Here is a 19705-nt window from a genome sequence, read left to right as displayed (position 1 = left end):
CTGACTCTGTGGTTTCTTCTCCAAACTCCCCAAACTTTAACCTTAGACTGTCTACTATTGATCTCACCCCTTTCCTAAGATGTCTGTAGGGGGCATGCATAAGTGCACCAGCGTGTCTACCGTCCCTGTCCTATTAATTCTTTTATTTTTCCTATATGTTTCCATTTCATGTATTCATAACTATGTATATACTTATACCTATTATCTTGTAAGTGAGTGACAAATCAAATAAATACAAATACAAATACCTTTTTTCATTCTAGATGATTTATTCAATGTTAAATGCCAGTGATACATCATGTAATAAAATCTTTCTTTTTAATTATAGTTTAGTGTAAATTTTGAACCTTTCACCCACATATTTTACCATTGTTCAAGCATTACATTATATCCAAAATTCCTTGCACACTAAATTGTGCAATGTTTTACATGTTCACTTTCCAAATTCAATTTCAATATTTTATGAATCTTAGCAATAAATCACTACCATGCAGTAAAATTTCCAATTCGTTTTTAGTTGTTGATATGCAAAGCAGAAGTAAACATAACCTTCTAATTCAAGTTCTTTCCTCAACTTTAATGTAGGTTCACCAGGGTTGAAAGATAATATTAGTTACCATATGTTCATCAGTCTGTCTTCGCCACCATTTCTTTTCATTAGAAAAATCTTCTTGATGGGACATCAAAAGAGGCAATTTTGTAAAGAAACTTGTTTTATATTTATTCCAAATTCTTAGTATGGCACGTCTAGCAAAGTGAGTATTAAAGTCAATGTTAAATTTATCATACTATAAATAACTGTGCCATCCAAACCTTAATTTGGTCCTCTAATTCAAGTAGCCTCCTATTCTGGAAATTCACCAACTCTTTTAACCAGACCAGACAATATGCCTCAAAATTCAATTTCAGTCTGGTAAACCCAACCTCCCTTTTTCTTTAGCATCCTGCACTACTTTGTATCTAATTGTTGGTTTTTTCCTTTGCCATATAAACTTAGAAATATCTGAAATAATAAACACAGTGTTCCTTCCATACAGGGCATTGGACCTCACTAAGGACACTTTGAAAACATGAAAAACAAAAGATTGATCACAGGAATATTGTAAGTATTTGTAGAAGTTGATAAGGAATTCTTTTATGGACAAATTCCTCATTCATGTCATCATTTATTAGAACTCTTATCACATTCTAAACATGCCACAAAGATAAATATAAATGAGGCAACTCCTTGCATTAGTTAGAAATTTTTGTTTCTTACTATATTTTCTCTACAATTCAGATGGGGCCTCAGTAGGATAATGTAGCATTTGGGGAAAAAGATACAAGCCAAGAGAGCAGCTCCAGAAGCCAAAATGGAGAAGATCTCCACAGCCACCATGGACTTCCCTTTCGTGCTCAGGTATGTGGGGAGGAAGGAGATCCAAATGCTGCAAAAGACCAGCATGCTGAAAGTAATGAACTTGGCTTCATTAAAGCTGTCCGGCAAATTTCTAGCTAGAAAAGCCAGTGTGAAACTGACAAGGGCCAAAAGTCCTAGGTAAGATAGGACACCATAAAACATTACAGCTGAGCCTTGCTTACATTCCAAGATAATCTCTCCAAACAAGGAGTGAAAGTCCAAATTAAGAAATGGGGGAGAGGTTCCCAGCCAGGTGGCACAAAGGACTGCTTGGATCAGGGGACAGGCTATGACAATGGAGTTAGTCATTGGTTTTCCTAAGAGTTTCCTTGTCTTGTTCCCTGGCTTGGTGGCCATGAAGGCCAGAACCACCATGACAGTCTTTGCCAACACAGAGGAAACTGCAAGGGCAAAGAGAATGGCAAAAGCTGGTTGTTGGAAGAGACAGGGGAGCTTCCCTGGTCGACCAATGAAGAGGAAGGAGCAGAGGAAGCAGAGCTGGAGGGAGACTAGGAGGATGTAGGTGAGATCTCGGTTGTTGGCTTTGATGATTGGTGTGTCATGATGTTTGCAGAAATTCACCAGGACTGCAGATATGATCACTAAGAGAAAAAGAGCAAGAAAAACTAATGTATATCCCAGGGTTTCTTGATAGGCAAGAAAGTGGATCTTCTTGGCAATGCATTGGTCCTTGTCCTTTTGGGGAAATTGGTTTTCTGGGCAGGGTTCACAGTGAGCTGCATCTGAAATCAAAAGTCCTTGTCTAAGTATTTCTTGAGCAACCACCATGCACATTATCTCTCCCAGAAAAGTTATACATAAGTTGCCTTTCTGCTGTTGACCTACCCACAAAGAGAGTAATGAAATAATCTCCTGTGCTATTTACGGGGCATCAAAAAGAACAAATTTTCCTTCCATTATGATGATACGATTAGCCAGTGATGAGGATTTGTTCAGTTCCAGCTGTCTATTCCCTCAGGAATGTGGCTTTCTGGTTGAGATTACTGCCTATTTTATCCCTCACTTTATAATCAATTCCATAGAAGTCCAACAGATCTGGCAGGTCTATTTCCTCAGAGGTTGATAGACCTGATGAAAGAAGCATGCACTAAATGATAAAAATTAAAGCTTTGGACTACACACCCCACTTCCTTAGGAAAAGAATGGAAGTTGGTTTTCCCAATTGGATGTTAGAGTAGGAGTGGAAATGCATGTTGGGGATTCACAAATTCTGCCCTAAACCTACCCTGCAAGCAATTGCTGAGGATTAGGAAAGGAGTCCTCTGTGGTAGGGCAGTATGAGTGGATGTCAATCTCATCAGAAATGACAATAATAACAAAAATAGATTGATTTAATGAATGTCTTCTTTTGATTCTGGATGGTTAAGATTTAAAGTCTGGTCTACCTATCTGATTAGAAAAGGTCCCTTGAAGACCCCTCGAAAACTGCAGCTGGTCCAGAATGAAGTGGTGCTCACAATATTGGACATTTCTATGTTTACCCAGGATAATTTTTTGTTCCATGAGCTGCAGTGGCCCCCACGTTCCTCCAAGGCACCATTCAAGGTACTTATTATCACCTTTAATTTGCCATAGGTCACAGGACTGGGTGATTGGAAAATGCTGTCAAGCTGCAAGTTTGCTACGGAGCCTGTCAGCTTTGAACACACCTCACAGCAAGTCAACTGGCAGTGGAGAACATCACCTTAGCTCTGCTGATACCAGATCTGTATTTCTACTTGCGTGCCAGCCGATCGTGTTGAAGGTTGCTTTAGAATGACTTAGCAGAGCTGTTGGTTGCAGGATGGATTCTGAAGCAACTGTGGGACTGGAAATGGCCTTTTTGATGTATTGATGTGGTGCATATTGTTAGATGGGGTTAGGGCACATTAAGCATTGCATTAAGACATGGTGAAGGTGGAACCAAGTGAGGATCAGTTAGTGTGGGTTGGAATAGGTTAGGGATGTAGACATGTTATAGGGTTAATAGCATTTAGAGATAATAGATTAGGCATGGCCAGCACTAGAACTGCATATAGGCCTGGGTGTGGTGGGATGTGTTTCATGATAATGGTAATAAAAGGAAAGGGAGCAAACTTAAACCCGATGCTAACCTTGCCTGGCTTTTAGCCTTTCTTGTCAGATAAGAGTATTTGTTGTTTGCTGATCTAAATAAACCATCATTGCTCTACAAAGGAGCTGGAGTTTGGATTTATTTCAGGACAAATCTTCAATACTCAAGGACTGGCCGAGGGATGCCTCATGACTTTAGTTAGGAAACTGGGATGAATCTAGTGCCCTGGATGACCTTGCTGGGAACACATATACATTTGACTGTGATCCTGGGCCTGGGCAGAATTGTTCCTGTGCAGATTCTCTGTGCACACAAATGTTATAGACCAGCATGGTTTACCAAGAAAGTCCAAGAGATGAAATGCCACAAGAGATGATTAACATACCACATATATTTATGGCATAACTTTGCTCATACATCTCAGGGAAATTCTGCTGGATATTGATGAGGAAGTATAGCAAATCTGTATGGGTGGGGGATTTGAACTCTACTGTTTCAAAAATAATGGAATAAAGGTAAGGAATTCTATAAAGACTCTCACATCTAAGGAAACAAAGATATTTGCTAAAAAAACACTAATGCTGAACTGGGTTTGTATTAAAAATACTAACTTAATAAATGAAATAAACTAAAAGGAATAAAATGAGAAAAGCTCCTGCTTATAAGAATAAACATATATTGAAGAACAAGATTTCCATCAAATCAGGGCACTGGACATCACTGAGGACACTTTGAAGACATGATAACCAAAGACTGGATGATAGTTGCTGACCACAAGTAAAGTGTAACCAGTTACAGCCATTTAGAAGGAATTCTTTAATGTACATGTTCCTCTCTCTTGTTAATACTTTTATAAAATTTATCCCATTCAGTAGTATGATGTAGCATTTGGGGAAAAATATACAAGCCAAAAGAGCAGCTCCAGAGGCCAAAAGGTCCTCCTTCAAATAATAAGCATATCTTTAACAACAAGATTTCATCCATGCAGGGCACTGCACCTTACTTGAGGACACCCTGAAGACATGACAAAGAAAAGTCTGGGTGATTGTTGCTGAACACAGATATATTGGAACCAGCACAGCACTTGATAAGGAATTCTTTTATGGACAAATCCTTCCTTCATGTTATTATTCATTAGAAATCTTAACACATTCTAAATATGCCTGAAAAACAAATATAACTGAGGCTAATCCTTGCATTCATTAGAAATTCTTATTTCTTACTATATTTTCTCTACAATTCAAATCTGGCCTTAGCAGAATAATGTAGCATTTGGGGAAAAAAATACAAGCCAAGAGTGCAACTCCAGAGGCCAAAATGGAGAAGATCTCCACAGCCACCATGGACTTCCCTTTGGTGCTCAGGTAGGTGGGGAGGAAGGTGATCCAAACACTGCAGAACACCAGCATGCTAAAAGTAATGAACTTGGCTTCATTAAAACTATCAGGCAATTTCCTAGCTAGAAATGCCACTGTGAAACTGACAAGGGCCAAAAAACCTAGATAGGCAAGGACAGCAGAAAACATTGACGTTGAGCCTTGATTACATTCCAAGATGATCTCTCCAAACAAGGAGTGGAAGTCCAAACTAATAAATGGGGGAGAGGTTCCCAGCCAGATGACACAAAGGACTGCTTGGATCAGGGGACAGGCTATGACAATGGAGTTGGTCAGTGGTTTCCCTAAGAGTTTCCTTGTCTTGTTCCCTGGCTTGGTGGCCATGAAGGCCAGAACCACCATGACAGTTTTTGCCAACACAGAGGAAACTACAAGGGAAAAGAGAATGGCAAAGGCAGATTGTTGGAAGAGACAGGTGAGTTTCCTTGGTCGACCAATGAAGAGGAAGGAGCAGAGGAAGCAGAGCAGGAGGGAAGCCAAGAGAATGTAGGTGAGATCTCGGTTGTTGGCCTTGATGATCGGTGTGTCATGATGTTTATAGAAAATAACCAGAACTGCAGAAGTAATCACAGAGAAGAAAAGAGCAAGGAAAACTAAAGTGTATCCCAGGGTGTCTTTATATATATATATATATATATATATATATATATATATATATATATATATATATATATATATATATATATATATATATAAATTTTTTATTGAATTTACAATTAAAAAATAACATAACAACATTACATATGCAACAGAGAGAGAAAAAGAAGAAAGAAAGAAGGGAAAGAGAGAGGAACAACAACAACAACAACAACAACGCTCGGTCTTGTGACCGAAAAAGGAGAAAAAAAAGTATAAAAGAAAGAAAAAAAACAAAGAGACGGAAGAAAAAAGAAAATACGTTAAAACCAGACAGATATCCTTTTTGACAGTCTGCAAGATCCAATTCTCCTACCTTACTTTAAATATACACATCTTATCACTATTTATGCTTAAATTACCCATTATTCATTGAACGGTTTATCTCTGATATAACCAATTATACCACGCATTCCAATTATTATCAAATGCTGAAGACTCTTTATTTTTAAGAGCTATGGTTAACTTGTCCATTTCTGCGCAGTCACATATTTTCTGAATGACCAATTGATCTGTAGGTAAACAGGATGATTTCCAGCACTGGGCAAACGCTAATCTGGCCGCAGTTAGAATATGAATTATTATATATTTCGTCTTTTTAGAAAATTGTTTATCAGAGATCCCTAGTAGGAAGAACTCTGGTTTGTAATCGATTTGTTCTTTGATTATCTCCTCCAGCCATTTTCTAATTTTTTGCCAGTATTTCTGGGCTTCTTTACAGGTCCACCACATATGAAAGTAGGTTCCCTCTATGTTTTTACATTTCCAACATTTTGGACTAGAGTTTGGGTTCATTTTCGCTAACCTCGAAGGGGGTAAGTGCCATCTATATAACATTTTATACATATTTTCTTTGTACGCCGCGGATTTCGTAATCTTAATGATTCTATTCCAGATCTTTTCCCATTCTGTTAATGTAATGCTTCTTCCAATATTCCTACTCCACATTATCATGTTCCCTTTCACTATCTCTTGCTCTAATTCTACCTCCAGTAAATATTTATAAAATTTAGAGATATTCTTTTTATTTGATCCTAATAAGATTTTATCTAAGTGTTGTAATTTGCTATAGATTCCAAACTCTTTGATATCTTGTTTGTATCTACTATGGATTTGTATATATAACCACTGATCAATTTTAAATCCCTGTTCCTGTAAGTCCTGTCGAGTTCTTAATTTTCCTAAAAGGTCTAATAAATCTTTATATTTAGTCGTTTTTGTTATATCCAAATTGTTGGGATGAACCATTGCCTCCATTGTTGAAAGCCAAATCGGAATTTTTAAATAATGTTTTTTACATATTTTTTTCCAATTAGTTAATAGTGAATCTCTAATAAGATGTCTATGAAAGTACACCTGTTTAGTTTTTCCCACTTCCCATAGAAATGCGTGCCATCCTCTCTGAAGGTCGTGCCCTTCCAAGACTAGAGTTCTTTTGTTCCGTAAATTGACCCAGTCTTTTAACCATAATAAGTTGGCTGCCCAATAATATAATTCCCAGTTTGGAAGCGCTAACCCACCTCTACTTTTTGCATCTTGTAAGGCCTTAATACTGATTCTAGCTTTTTTCCCTTGCCAAATAAATTTAAGAGTTACCTTATTTATATCATCAAAAAAAAATTTTGGTAATTTTATTGGGATTGTCTGGAATAAGTAAAGGAGTTTTGGTAAGATGTTCATTTTGATTGTGGCAATCCTGCCCAGTAGAGAAAGCTGCAACTTATTCCAAGATTCTAGATCTTTCTTAATTTGCTGTAACAGTTTATCATAATTATTCTCTTTGAGTGATTTACTATGTGGTGTTAACCATATGCCTAAATATTTGACCTTTTTTGTTGCCTGTATCCCTATGGTTTTTTCTAATTCTTTCCTCTGGTTCTCTGTTAGATTTTTAGTCAGTAATTTCATCTTATTTCTGTTAATCTTTAATCCTGCTACTGAACCATATTGTTCTAGTTCTTTTATTAGATTATGTCCTTTTTCCATGGGATCCTCTAGGAAGAAAACCATATCGTCTGCAAACGCCTGTAATTTATATTCCTCTGCTTTGACCCTAACTCCTTGGATTTCAGAGTTTTGTCTTATCCGCGTTAACAATGATTCTAAAGCAAATATAAATAAGAGGGGTGAGAGAGGGCAACCCTGTCTAACGCCCTTTTCAATGCTTAGTGGGCCTGTTTGTTCACCATTAATTAGTATATTGGCTTGTTGGGTATTGTAAATTGTTGTGATAATATTCTCAAATTTAGTGCCCAGATTCATGTTATAGATTTTTTGTATCAAAAAGTGCCAATGTAAGTTATCGAATGCTTTCTCCGCATCTAGAAACATGAGTGTAAATTGTTTCTCTGGATGAGCTTCATAATATTCTAAGACGTCAATAACGGTTCTTAAATTGTTTTTAATTTGGCGGAATGGAAGGAAACCATTTTGGTCTTCATGAATGTATAAATTTAAAACTTGTTTTACTCTATTCGCTATAATTGAGATAAATAATTTATAATCGGCGTTTAAAAGTGAGATTGGTCTATAATTGTTGATATATCTGGCATCCACATCCTCCTTCGGAATTAACGCAATCAACGCCTCCCTCCATGAATCTGGCATTTTGGCAGCCAAAAGTACTTCGTTAAACACTTCCAGCATCAGAGGCCCTACTAAATCTATTGTGGCTTTATACAATTCTACAGGAATCCCATCTGGACCAGGGGATTTATTATTACATTGATTTTCCATTGCAGATTTTAACTCAGACCATGTAATATCCTTATTTAGTAATTCTTTGTCTCCTTCCCCTATTGTTTTATCATTCGTATTCTCCAGATAAGTTCTTATTTTATCCTCATTGATTTTTTCTTTTTTATATAATCTTTGAAAATAGTTTAATATAATATCCTTTTTCTTCTCAAGCTCATGTTGTGGGATGCCTTTCTCGTCTATTAATTGGTGTATCAATCTCTTTTCTTTTTCTTTTTTAAGTTTATAAGATAGCCATCTTCCTGGTTTATTGGCGTGTTCAAAATAATTTTGTTTGGACCTTCTCAAGCTAACTTCTATTTTATCTTGTTCAATTAAATTCAACTTATGTTTGGCTAGTATTAACTGATTTTGTAGTCCTTGGATCTTAGGGGTTTTTTGTAATTGTATTTCTAAGTCTTGGATTTGTTGTTGTAACACGTTTTGTCGGGCATAAATTCTCTTGTTTCTCATAGCATTATAGGAAATTGTTGTGCCTCTTATAATTGCTTTCATAGTATCCCAAATGTTCTGTTTTGAAGTTGTTTCATTATTATTATCTTTTAGAAAATAGTTTAGCTCCTCTTTCAGTTTATTAATATACTCTTCTTTGTTTACAATTTGGTTGTTTAGTGTCCATCTTTTTTTTTATTCATCTCCTATCTCTCCAAATTAGCTGTATTGGGTTATGGTCAGCCCATTCATTTGGTAGGATTTTGATTTCTTTTATTTCATTAGCCAAGTCCAAATCCATCCAAGCCATATCTATTCTGGTCCAAGTCTTGTGTGGGTTAGAATAGTATGTAAATTGTTTTCCTTCAAGATTCCGTTCCCTCCATAGATCTTTTAAATTTAGCTCTCTCAACATTTCCTTACATGCCGCAGAAAGTTCCCTTTTCCCCTTCTTGTTTTTCCCCATATTACTATGGTCTTTCTGGTAGTCTGCAATGGAGTTAAAATCGCCAATCAAGCAAATGTTTCTTTTTTCAAAGCCTACTATTTTTTGGTGAAGGTGTTTAAAAAATTTCCCCTGGTCATCATTTGGGGCATAGATTGCTACAAGTAAAAATGTGATGTGGTTTATCCAAACTTGTATAATCAGAGTTCTTCCTTCGGGATCCGACCAGATTAATTCTGCCTTTAAATCTTGTTTTACATAAATTGCAATTCCTTTTTTCTTGTGTTTGTCGGCCGGTGCTGTAAAAAGTTTACCTAATTTTGGACAAATTAGATGTCTTTCGTCATTTTTCGAAATATGTGTCTCTTGAAGACATATTATATCTGCGTTATGTTGAATAAGTTTTGAGAATATCCTTTTTCTTTTTGATAATGAATTTAATCCGTTTATATTGATGGAGAGCAACTTCTTCCCCTCCACCATTTATCTACTTCTGCTTAGATTTTTGCCTAGTAATGATTCGGTTCTCTTGTTGTTGTTGTTGTGGGATTTGCTCTTCTCTCCCATGTTGTGGATTATCACTTCCTGAAATTGGAGAAAGTCGTTCCTTTTGGGTTCTGTGATGATATCGGACCTCCTGTGGTCTTGTTTTAGGTTCTTCTTTGGTGGATTGACTATTCTTATCTGTGAGCTGTTGATGAAAAACTTGGGCCTGTTCTATCGATTCTATTTTGATTTTCCTCTCTTTCCATGTAATTAACATCCCTTCCGGGATTAACCATTTAAAATGGATTCCTTTTTTATTTAAATCATTAGCTAAAAATTTATAATCTTGTCTTATCATCCTCACTCTCTTTGGAATTTGTTTTAAAATCCTAATTTCTTTGCCTTTATATGATATTGTTTCCTCCCTAGACATTTTCAAAATTAAATCCCTCAGACATCTCCTAGAGAAGCGGATATGAATTTCTCTTGGACAGTTGTTACGCCTGGCGTAGCTTGTGCTAACCCTATATACCTCATCAAACTCTTTAATTAGATTATCTTTTTCCTTTCCTAGCCATTCAGCCAATATTTCTGCCATCAAATGTTCCAATTCTTCATTTTTGGCTTCCGCCACATTCTGGAATCTTAAATACGCCATTGCTTTGTCCCTCTCGAGGTGGACCAGAGAGTCTTCCGTTTCTCTAAGTACATTTTTAAATTCCTCATCCATCCTTTCAAAGTTAGTCTCCATGCGTGTTGTTCTACTCTCTATATCTTTTATTTTCACTTCGTTTCTCTCCATGGCCTGCTGTAGAGACCCTATCTTACCCTCCACCTTCGATATATCCGCTTTCATTTCAGCCTTCAGTTTCCCCATCTTATCTTTCAATTCGCTTATATCTGCTCTAGTTTCCTTGTGATTTTTAATAATCATTTCTTGCATTTTAGATATAGCTTCCTGCAAGGCTAATATGGAAGTTTGTATATTAATATTGGGGACATTGGGCTGCTTTTCCCCTATTAAAGACTCCTCGATAGTTTTTTGAGATGTTGGTGGGGTGGCTGTCAACGTAGTCGATAGGGTCGGGATAGCCTTCTTTCCTGTTTTTAAAGCCATAGTTGTTGTGGATGTCATCTCTCTAAGTATTTGTTTTTGTTGATGCACAATTTTAAATATATTATCCCAAATCACCATTCAGTATTTGGGTCCTGTACTTGAAAGACTATTCACGTATTTCAATTTTATATCTCACTCCACAGTCTTTTCCCCTATATCATAAATAGATATCTGCAACAATATTCTAGTCTATGTAATAAGAAAATTGGTCAGCAATAGTACATCAATTAACACTTTAAGGGATTAATCTTAAATGTCATAAGTAGTCTAAATAATTTATAAATAGATTCTATCAACAAAGTTTATCCCTTTTTACTATTAATACTTACAACAGTAAACTCTTAACTCTTTGATAATAGTGTATCCTCCTCTTCCCCCCCCCCCCAAATAAATAGAATTATGTAAAGTATTTAGAAGATACCATAGGGAGGCAGGGGGCAAGATAATAAGAGAAGAGGTAGAAGAGAGATTACCACAGCTTCAGAAAATCAACAAACAAACAACAAGGAAGTCATCTTAAAGAGAAAATAGTGCCAACTTAGTAAACTTAAGTAGTTTAAATAAAGAAAGCAAATTGGGTGAGCTAAAGTTCCATCTTCCAGCTAGAGGTTTCTTTTCAGCCTTCCAATCAGCAAATGGTGAAATGTGCTGACTAATCTGCAGTCCCAAAACCGTCTTTCCCAGCGTTCTGTTCGCCTCTGCCTTCTTCCTCTTGCTGCTTCTTCTTTCTTTGCTTTCCAACTTTTAAATCCACATACAAATCTTCCAAAGTCCAATATAATGCTCAATTTATCTTCTCCCCAATATTAAGTAGATGTAATAGTCATGTTGTGCTCAGATCTGAGGATTCATAAGACTCAATCAATGTCAATATTCTTTCACCTCCATCGCCTCCCTCTTCTCAAATAGAGTCAAAAAGAAAGGTCCAAGAATCAAATAAAGCCCCTCACCAGTTCCGGACCTCTGATCTCCAGGTTTTAGCAATCTCCCTCTTTCCCCAGAGCTTCCCCCTCACAGGGTAAAACTATGTTTTCCTTCGCTCTCCATTATAATCTTTCCATTTTCCCAATTGCTTTTCTGGCCGCTCTCCGCCCGACTTCCGAGAGGTGCTTATCACAACCAGGAGAGAAGAATTTATGCTATCATTCTTCTGTCATTCTACTCCCTTCAGACTTCAAAGAATCCAAGATATAAACCGTTTCTCTGTTCCTGTTACTCGATCACGCAGGCTGTCACTGCTTTGCTTATTCACTCAAGTAGCAGACCGGATTGGAAGCCGCCATAAAATGACAGCTTACTCTTTAGCGCCGGGCTCGGGAGCTTCCCTCTTCACTGTCGGGAAGTTGCCTTCCCCCCTCTGCAGCTCGAGGATCTCCACGATGACACGAACCTCTCCGGGGTTCATGTATCCCTGGGGGATCGCTCCTGATGCCAGAAAAGGTGTTCGAAGCCTGCACCAGACTTCTTCACCTCCGTTCTCCTGTCCTGCCACTCTCGTGTATCCCAGGGTGTCTTGATAGGCAAGGAAGTGGATCTTCTTGGCAATGCATTGGTTCTTGTCCTTGTTGGGAAATTGGTCTTCTGGGCAGGGTTCACAGTGAGCTGCATCTGAAATCAAAATACTTTGTCTTAAAGGTGGCCATGCTACCATGAGCAGTATCCCTCCGACCGGGATGACATGACTCTCAGGGATGGGATGCAAATATTTTTACCATCATTTCTGTGGGTGTAGCTAGATGGGAGTAGCTATGTGGGAGTGGCCACGTGACCTGAGTGGGCATGGCTTCTTTTCTTGCAGCAGCCCCCCTCCTTTATCCATTTTTTTGGCCTCCTGGGCCTCAGGGAAGATTCCTGGGTGAAGCAGTAAGAGAGCGAGGGGGATCCTGGCACAGTTGATGTCAGAACAGCTGATAATCAGGAGGGGAAAAAAAGAAATACCCTGAGGGAATCCTATGTTCCCTGACCTGGCTGAGGCAGGTGGGGCTCCAGGGCCTTGGGAATAGCATGTCCCAGCATCAAGCAGCTGGAAAAGGTGAGTGAGCTTTGAGCAACCAGTACGGGTGTGAAATGGATGATCAGCAACTGGGTCGGGGATGTGGCCAACCAGAAATTGCTACCGGTTCAGTGATCCAAGGGAAATCCTTGTTACCAGTTCTCCTGAACCAGTGCGAATCGGCTGAATATCATCACTAATGACTCTCCCCATTTTGTTGAACCCCCACAAAGACAGATGAAATAACCCACTATCCAATTTATGGGGCATCAAAAAGGGCAAATAATCCTTCATTCATGATGATCTTGGGAATAGGTTATCCGAAGAGAAGCATTTGCTCAACATCAGTGGTCCAGTCACTGGGCACTTCCATGAATACTAGGGCTTTCAGTTAGAGATTTCTATCTATTCCCTCCCTCCCACAGTTTCTACTGGAGCCTTTAAGAAGATTGGTTGATCCAGGGATGCTGCTGTTTTATTTCCCTGTAGATTTTCCTGTTGTCTAGCCTTGCTTAACCTTCTGTGCTTTGTACTTCAAATCTGCTCATTCAGAGTTGTTTTGGCCCCCCTCTGCTCTATTTGACAGAGATAAATAGATGGATCACATCTTTCATGGACATTGATAGAGTTGGCAGAAGCACACTCTAAATAACAAAAAAAAAATAGCTTGAACCACACATTCCATTCCTTCTGGAAAAGATTGTAAGTTGGGTTTCTCAAATGGATCTTGGAGTTGGAGTGAAAGTGCATGTTGCAGATTCACAAATTGCACCCAAAACTATCCTCCAAGAAATTTCTAAGGATTGGGAAAGGTGTCTTATGTGTCCAGGGCAGATTAGATCAGCAAACTGAAAGGTTCTGCTGAAAAGTACAACTATGTGTGAATCTCATAAAAATGACACAATAGCAAAAACATACTGATTTAATTATAATAATGGAGGATTAAGTTTTAAACTCTGGCTTACCTATCTGATTAGAAATGGTCCCTTCTGGACAAGTGTCACATTGGTAGCAGCAAACTTGCTTGGCCTCTGGAACTCTTCTCCTCTCTCCTGCCTGGCATCTCTTCTTTCCACACCTGGCAAAGGGAATAGTCTGAAAGAGAAATGTTTGAAATGAATATCATCATTAATTTGTTCCCACATTACTATTTTTATTCCACATTCCTATTTCTACATTCAGAATCTCTTGTAAGGAAATTGTTCACCATTGTCTATCAAAAACCAGGAGCAGCTGGTAGGGTATTCAGGCCAATGGAACTCCCAACCTACCAACAGATGCTGGAGATTGGAACTGGGGTTTCATCCTGCAAAGGACAGCTTGTGACTGAACCAGAGCATTTCTAAAAGAAAGAACCCTGAAGATGCAACTGAGCAGAAATTGTCTGTGGAAATAACTGTTTCTTGCTGTAATTGCATCCTGCATTTCAAACACATACTGTTCCCTTAGTGGAATGACACAAATCAAAGGTATTACATGCAAAGCAGATTTTTCATCAAATGGCTGCCATGACTTCTGACTCAATTGATTCTTTTTCAAGTTAGAAAGATGTTCTGCATTTCAGGAAGAGAATGAATCTTTCCCTGAATTTACATTTCCTTGCAGCTCACCTTTGTGGACCAGACAATTCCATTAGAGTTAATGGTGAAATCTTGGCCTGGGGGAGCCTCAGGATTCACTTGCCCAACTTTCATGGGGACAAAAGATTGATTGGGGAGGAAAAGCCAATTGAGAAGGTCATAACGAGCAGATCCCAGTCCATCTTCTGAGAAGACTTCATCTCCAGCACTGTTGTTGAACTGCACGCTGCCCAAATAGGGAAGAATCTGAAATAAACGTGATCTTTAAAAATAGGAGTATTTGGTTAAAGCTACGGTTATGGCTTCTATCAGAACATGGTGACAATTTTGAGAAGATGAATTTATGTCTGAAAAGCTAGAGAATTCTCTTGGTGGAGAATAGAGGAATCTGGAATAACACCAAGTATTTACTCTGAAACTACAAAAAAAATCTTTATCATTGGTCCTTTGTATCATGGTTTCTTCAAATAAAGCTTTACCAGAATAAGCACATATGAAAAATTTCAGTGCCACATTCTAAAATTAATCATGTGTTTTTCCTCCTGAGATATTTGATTACATGTAGTTTTAAATATTTACTTTATCCCAAGGTCTTGTAAATGATTAATTCACTGTAGCAACGATTAAATGATTTGTATGGCAACAGAGTGCAATTCCTTTGATTTTTTTTCTATCTGAGAATCGAACAGAGCAGAATGCAGGAACCATGTTTGATGAAATGGTGTCAAGGAAAAGGAAGTGCTTGCCCTGGTTTGTCTCTTTGCTATTCAGGGAAATTCAATGTCTATCCAATAATGCAGAAAAGTTTGATGGGTTTGAGACAAATAACCCATTAAGACTATTTTGAGTTCTGCTTTATGTGCTCAGGTGAACCAAGACTGGCTTCATTCACACAACTAGCTGAGGAGTGCAATAAGTGTAAAGCTGAACAAATCCGGGGAGGGCTTACGTAGGCTGTTAAACTACAGAAACATAAACCAAGGTTAAAACAAAGTGAGTGTCTTTCTACAGGTTGGATTTGGGTTACATGCTGAGGGAAACGGAGGTTGTTCTGCAAATATGCCAACTAGAACTTCTACTGACTTCTTGAAGCTTCTTTCTCAAACACAGCCAGATTGTTGTAGTCTCAGCTGACATCTACTCCCTGTCATGGTTACCTCTTAAAATCCAGGCAAACATTGAAGCCTCTCAGGACTTTACAAAGGTCTTTCTTCTTCTTCTTTCTTCTTTTTTTGAAATAACTTTTATTCATTTTCTAATAATTACATTTCTTAGTGCTTAATAAATATGTTTTCTAGATATTCAATATGCTTAACAATACAGATTCCATTTTTACTCTCCAACCACTGGTAAAATAAGTTTCATGTTTCGTCACATTCTTCTTTCTGTTTAATTTTCAGTGTCATTCTATCCATTTCTGCACAATTTAGTATCTTTTTAACTATCTCTTTCTCTTGCGGTCTTTCTTCATCTTTCCAATGTTGTACAAATATACTTTTTGCTGCTGTTAAGACTTGTAATATTAAATACATACTTTTCTGATCAATCTTTTCTGGTATCATCCCTAATAAAAACAGTTCATATTTAAAATTTGCATGTTTCCCTATTATCTTTTCTAGCTATCTGTGCATTTTTACCCAGATTTTTTTTTGTTTTAGGACAAGGCCATCATATATGATAAAATTTGCAAAAATCCTTTGATTATATTTCCAAAATTTGCTAGACATATTTTAAACATTTTAGTTAACCTAGCAGGTGGACAGCTGGTTTGGTTTAATTCTCTTTCCCCTCTCTCTAACCTCTTCCAACTAAACATTACTCTTAATTCATATTCTTCTAATAACTGGTTTTAATATGCATTGGTATGATAACATACAGATATTGAATCAGTAATTGAAGAAATGCATATGGGAATCTTCTTCTCTGAGAAACCACAGAAATTACCTGCCATGACTGGATATTTTGGGTCCTCTTTCCAAACCTCATCACGGTTGGTCGGGCTCTGGATCCAAACATTGCATGTAAAGCATGAGCCACAGCATAAACGGCATTGTAGATATTGTAACTTTCACCTGTCATGCTTGTTTCAAAAATGTAACTGGGCAGACTCTGCACATTTTCCTTTCCTGTACATTGTTTTACCCCCTTTGGAGGGATCTCTCCTGATTTATGGATCCTGCACTGAAAGACATCTTCCCACCATGTAGGGAGAAAGACGTCTCCTTGGGGGTTCAAGGGGTCTAAAGACAGGAGGAAGTGGGTGAATTCTGAGACATCCCCAGTGTGGTCCCTGAAATGCAAGACTCCATGGAAAGACTTTACAAATAGCAATACGTCCTCAGATTCCTCCACACTAAGTTTCCAATGGGAGGTTAAGATCCAAACATTCTGAAATGTTGTCTTGCTTTCATTTTCATAGAGAAGCAAAATTGTTTGTACACTTAAATTACAATCATAGTCTCCAAACACAAGAATCACTTCAGTTTTTGACCAAGGATGGAAATTGAGAACTATTTTTTCCGCTATAATCAGATTGTCATGTAATTTCATCATTTGAGTGAAGGCCAGGCAGATCTCCTTCTCATGGAGCATTGGCGTCAGAGTTGAGACAAAACGTTCTCCCCTCTCATCTTCAGGGGCCACCAGCCCAACCCAGTTCCATTGGAAATACAGGAGCAGCTGGACTAAACCCACGTATTGGGGAGATTCCTTGGGATTAATCCGGAAGAAGGAAGGATAAACTCTTCTCTCTCCCTGAGAGAACTCAAAGCCAACACCGAGCTGGAGAAAATGAGATTCTTTTTTCAAAGACAAACTAAAAGTTGATGTTCACTTTAGGGGTCACCATTGTGACGTTGATGGCCCCAGCAGTCAGGCTGACTCATATTGAGTAGCAAGCTTAATCTCCTTCCCATTTTAGGAAGAACCACCAATTACACCAGTTACACATTTTTATTGGCTGAGATATGTCGGAAGACAAGAGAAAAAAAATAACAATATGATACAGAGAATAAATGGCACTAAAATATTGGCCACCCTTTAATAAAGAATTAACTAAGAGTCACATGCTCATGATGTGCCCATCCCCAAACCCCTACCTCTTTGTTTTTGAGTAACCTTCTGATCTCTGTCTATTCCATACTGTATCCAAGAGAGCTCCCTTACCTGTGGGACCTTAAAAATGCTGAAGATAGAGTCCATCTGCCTTGAGGATTTGGCATTGAGACCACCAAACATGGACAGCAGAGTGTCCAGCGGGCCACATTTGTAACCTGGAACCATTTGGCCTTGGGAGGAGAGCATGGAGAGGCTGTTTAAGAAAATAAAGATCTCACCCTGGAAATGTCCATAGATGTGGAAGCCAAGGGTGATGTTGGGGAGCAGAAGAAAATTCTTATTGACCTCAGAGATAGCAAACATCAATGCAAGGAACTGCTGGTAGTTAATGGGGATGAGCCTATACTGAGAAAAACAAAGGGAACATTACAGTTAAGGTTGTTTGCTTGTACAGTTTGCTTCAATGTTTGGGGTGGGGGGCAGCAACATCTAAATTTATTGGGTTTGGGGATTTTTTAAAGGATCTTTCTTGACTATACCCGAATGGGTTTGTGAGAAAACAGACAAGCCTTTCCATCCATACCATGGACTATTTTATACCCCTCTATTATTCCTCCCATCTTCACTTTACTCCAATGGTTGTAATACTTCCCAACCACTCCTCTTTCACGCTAATAATTTAGGGTCTCTTTTGGAACAACTTCTTCAGCGGTGGTAAACATTGTTCAGCACAGGACTACAGTAGGAGTCACCTCATAGATGTACTGAAGGCTATTATTCATTAGCAATGCTGATTCCAAAGCTGAGAGGGATTTTTGTATCTCCTGAACACTGGAGTCCAGATTAATATTGAAATTGAAGTTCTTCACTATGCCAGCACAGCTTCTAATGTACTCATCATGTTTGCTGTTTATCATCTCCATGAGGAAGAGATTACACTAGAAGAGTTCTACACTCCTCTACTCATTGCAGAATACCTTATGCCACTAGACTCAAAATTCTAGACCTAGAAAACCTAGAACTACACCGTGTTAGGTCCAATCTAAGGATAGTATATAAAATCATACATTGCAATGATTTACCTGTCAATGAATACTTCAGTTTCAACCATAACAATACAAGAGCAAACAATAGATACAAACTCAAGGTTAACCGCACCAAACTTGATTGCAGGAAATACGACTTCAGCAACAGAGTGGTCAATGTCTGGAATACTCTACTTCACTCTGTGGTTTCTTCCCCAAACCCCAAAAACTTTAACCTTAGACTGTCTAGTATTGACCTCACCCCTTTCCTAAGAGGTCTGTAGGAGGTGTGCATAAGCGCACCATCCCTGTCCTATTGTTTCTTTTATTTTTCTTATATGTATCCATTTCATGTATTCATAACTATGTTTATCCTTATATCTATTATCTTGTAAGCGATTGACAAATCAAATTAAATAAAAATAATAATTAAAAAGAATTCCAGCCTATTTTAGGAGCTTAATACTTTATTGAGAGAAGCAGAAGATGTATACTACATTAGGATAGCTTGGAATTCTAGAAGTAGCATTTCTGAAAAAGTTCCTGGAATTTAGAGCAAAGAGACCATCTTTCTGTATGTTTGTCTCCCACTGAAACTCACTCATTATGTAAAAAAAGAATCGATGTATTAAAGTGTGGGACAGTAGAATTTAAACTAGCTCCCAAAGGCAAATTCCCACCAATAATGAGATCACCAGGCCTATAGTAGCTTTCCTCTAATGGGATATAATCTCTGAACACACAAATGGTTTGCAGCCTCTTCACTGTAGTTGTAGCCAGGAGCCAGGAGAGCAGCAACATCAACTGTAGCATGACTCCTGCCCAGTCCTTCTTATCACCTTCCCTCCTAGGACAGAAATAAAGGTTTATGCAGAAACTGAATTGAAGATTGCTCCTGAAATCTCACTGGAGCTTTAGAAGATCAGACAACACTTGTGCCACCTGGATGGCCTTAGGACAAATTCATATCAACCATGTTCCTCTTACCTGTGTCTGGGCTGTGATTATAAAGAAAACTAAGTCATTTGAGTCTCTTCTAACCCAGGAATGAGGTCTTTGCAAGACAGGCTAAGGTCTCATCTTCTGCCTCCATCTGGAGAACTCAGACATATTTTTATAGCTTGGAAGTTTATGTATCTAGAAATCTACAGGGGATACACTAACAATTACTGTACTTCTGATGATTGCGAGGAGCAATTTTCTAATTTTGTAGCAATAGCTTCTCATACATCCAGATGGGGAAAAAAAACAAACATTTGTTTCTCTTGCAATACACAGAGCAGATGGAGTCATGCTGAAGTTGTGAA

The 19705-nt window shown here is 38.1% G+C and overlaps 1 protein-coding gene across 1 annotated transcript; it reads right to left on the bottom strand.

Moving 5' to 3' along the window:
- Positions 1 to 1237: 1237 nt before the first annotated feature.
- Positions 1238 to 18290, bottom strand: LOC148128326 (vomeronasal type-2 receptor 26-like). Its single transcript, XM_087934236.1, has 6 exons — positions 18126 to 18290; positions 17522 to 17778; positions 16261 to 17131; positions 14347 to 14562; positions 13702 to 13831; positions 1238 to 2142 (listed from the first exon to the last, which is right to left on the bottom strand). The coding sequence occupies exons 1-6, from the start codon at positions 18288 to 18290 to the stop codon at positions 1238 to 1240; spliced, it is 2544 nt and encodes an 847-aa protein (XP_087790362.1).
- Positions 18291 to 19705: the final 1415 nt, after the last annotated feature.

Source organism: Pseudonaja textilis, chromosome 1 (genome assembly GCF_049901715.1).
Source record: "Pseudonaja textilis isolate UNSWEBS1 chromosome 1, rPseTex1.2, whole genome shotgun sequence".
Classification (NCBI taxonomy): domain Eukaryota; kingdom Metazoa; phylum Chordata; class Lepidosauria; order Squamata; family Elapidae; genus Pseudonaja; species Pseudonaja textilis.
The sequence above is the reverse complement of the archived record's forward strand: the minus strand, read 5'-3'. Positions and strand labels throughout refer to the sequence as shown.

Coding starts and splice junctions, on each gene's coding strand:
- LOC148128326 (XM_087934236.1), bottom strand. CDS start 18,290: ATGATAAACAGCAAACATGATGAGTACATTAGAAGCTGTGCTGGCATA. Junction 17,132..17,521: donor CTCAATGCCAAATCCTCAAG/GCAGATGGACTC, acceptor ATCAACTTTTAG/TTTGTCTTTGAAAAAAGAAT. Junction 2,143..13,701: donor GACCATTTCTAATCAGATAG/GTAAGCCAGAGT, acceptor TTTTGATTTCAG/ATGCAGCTCACTGTGAACCC.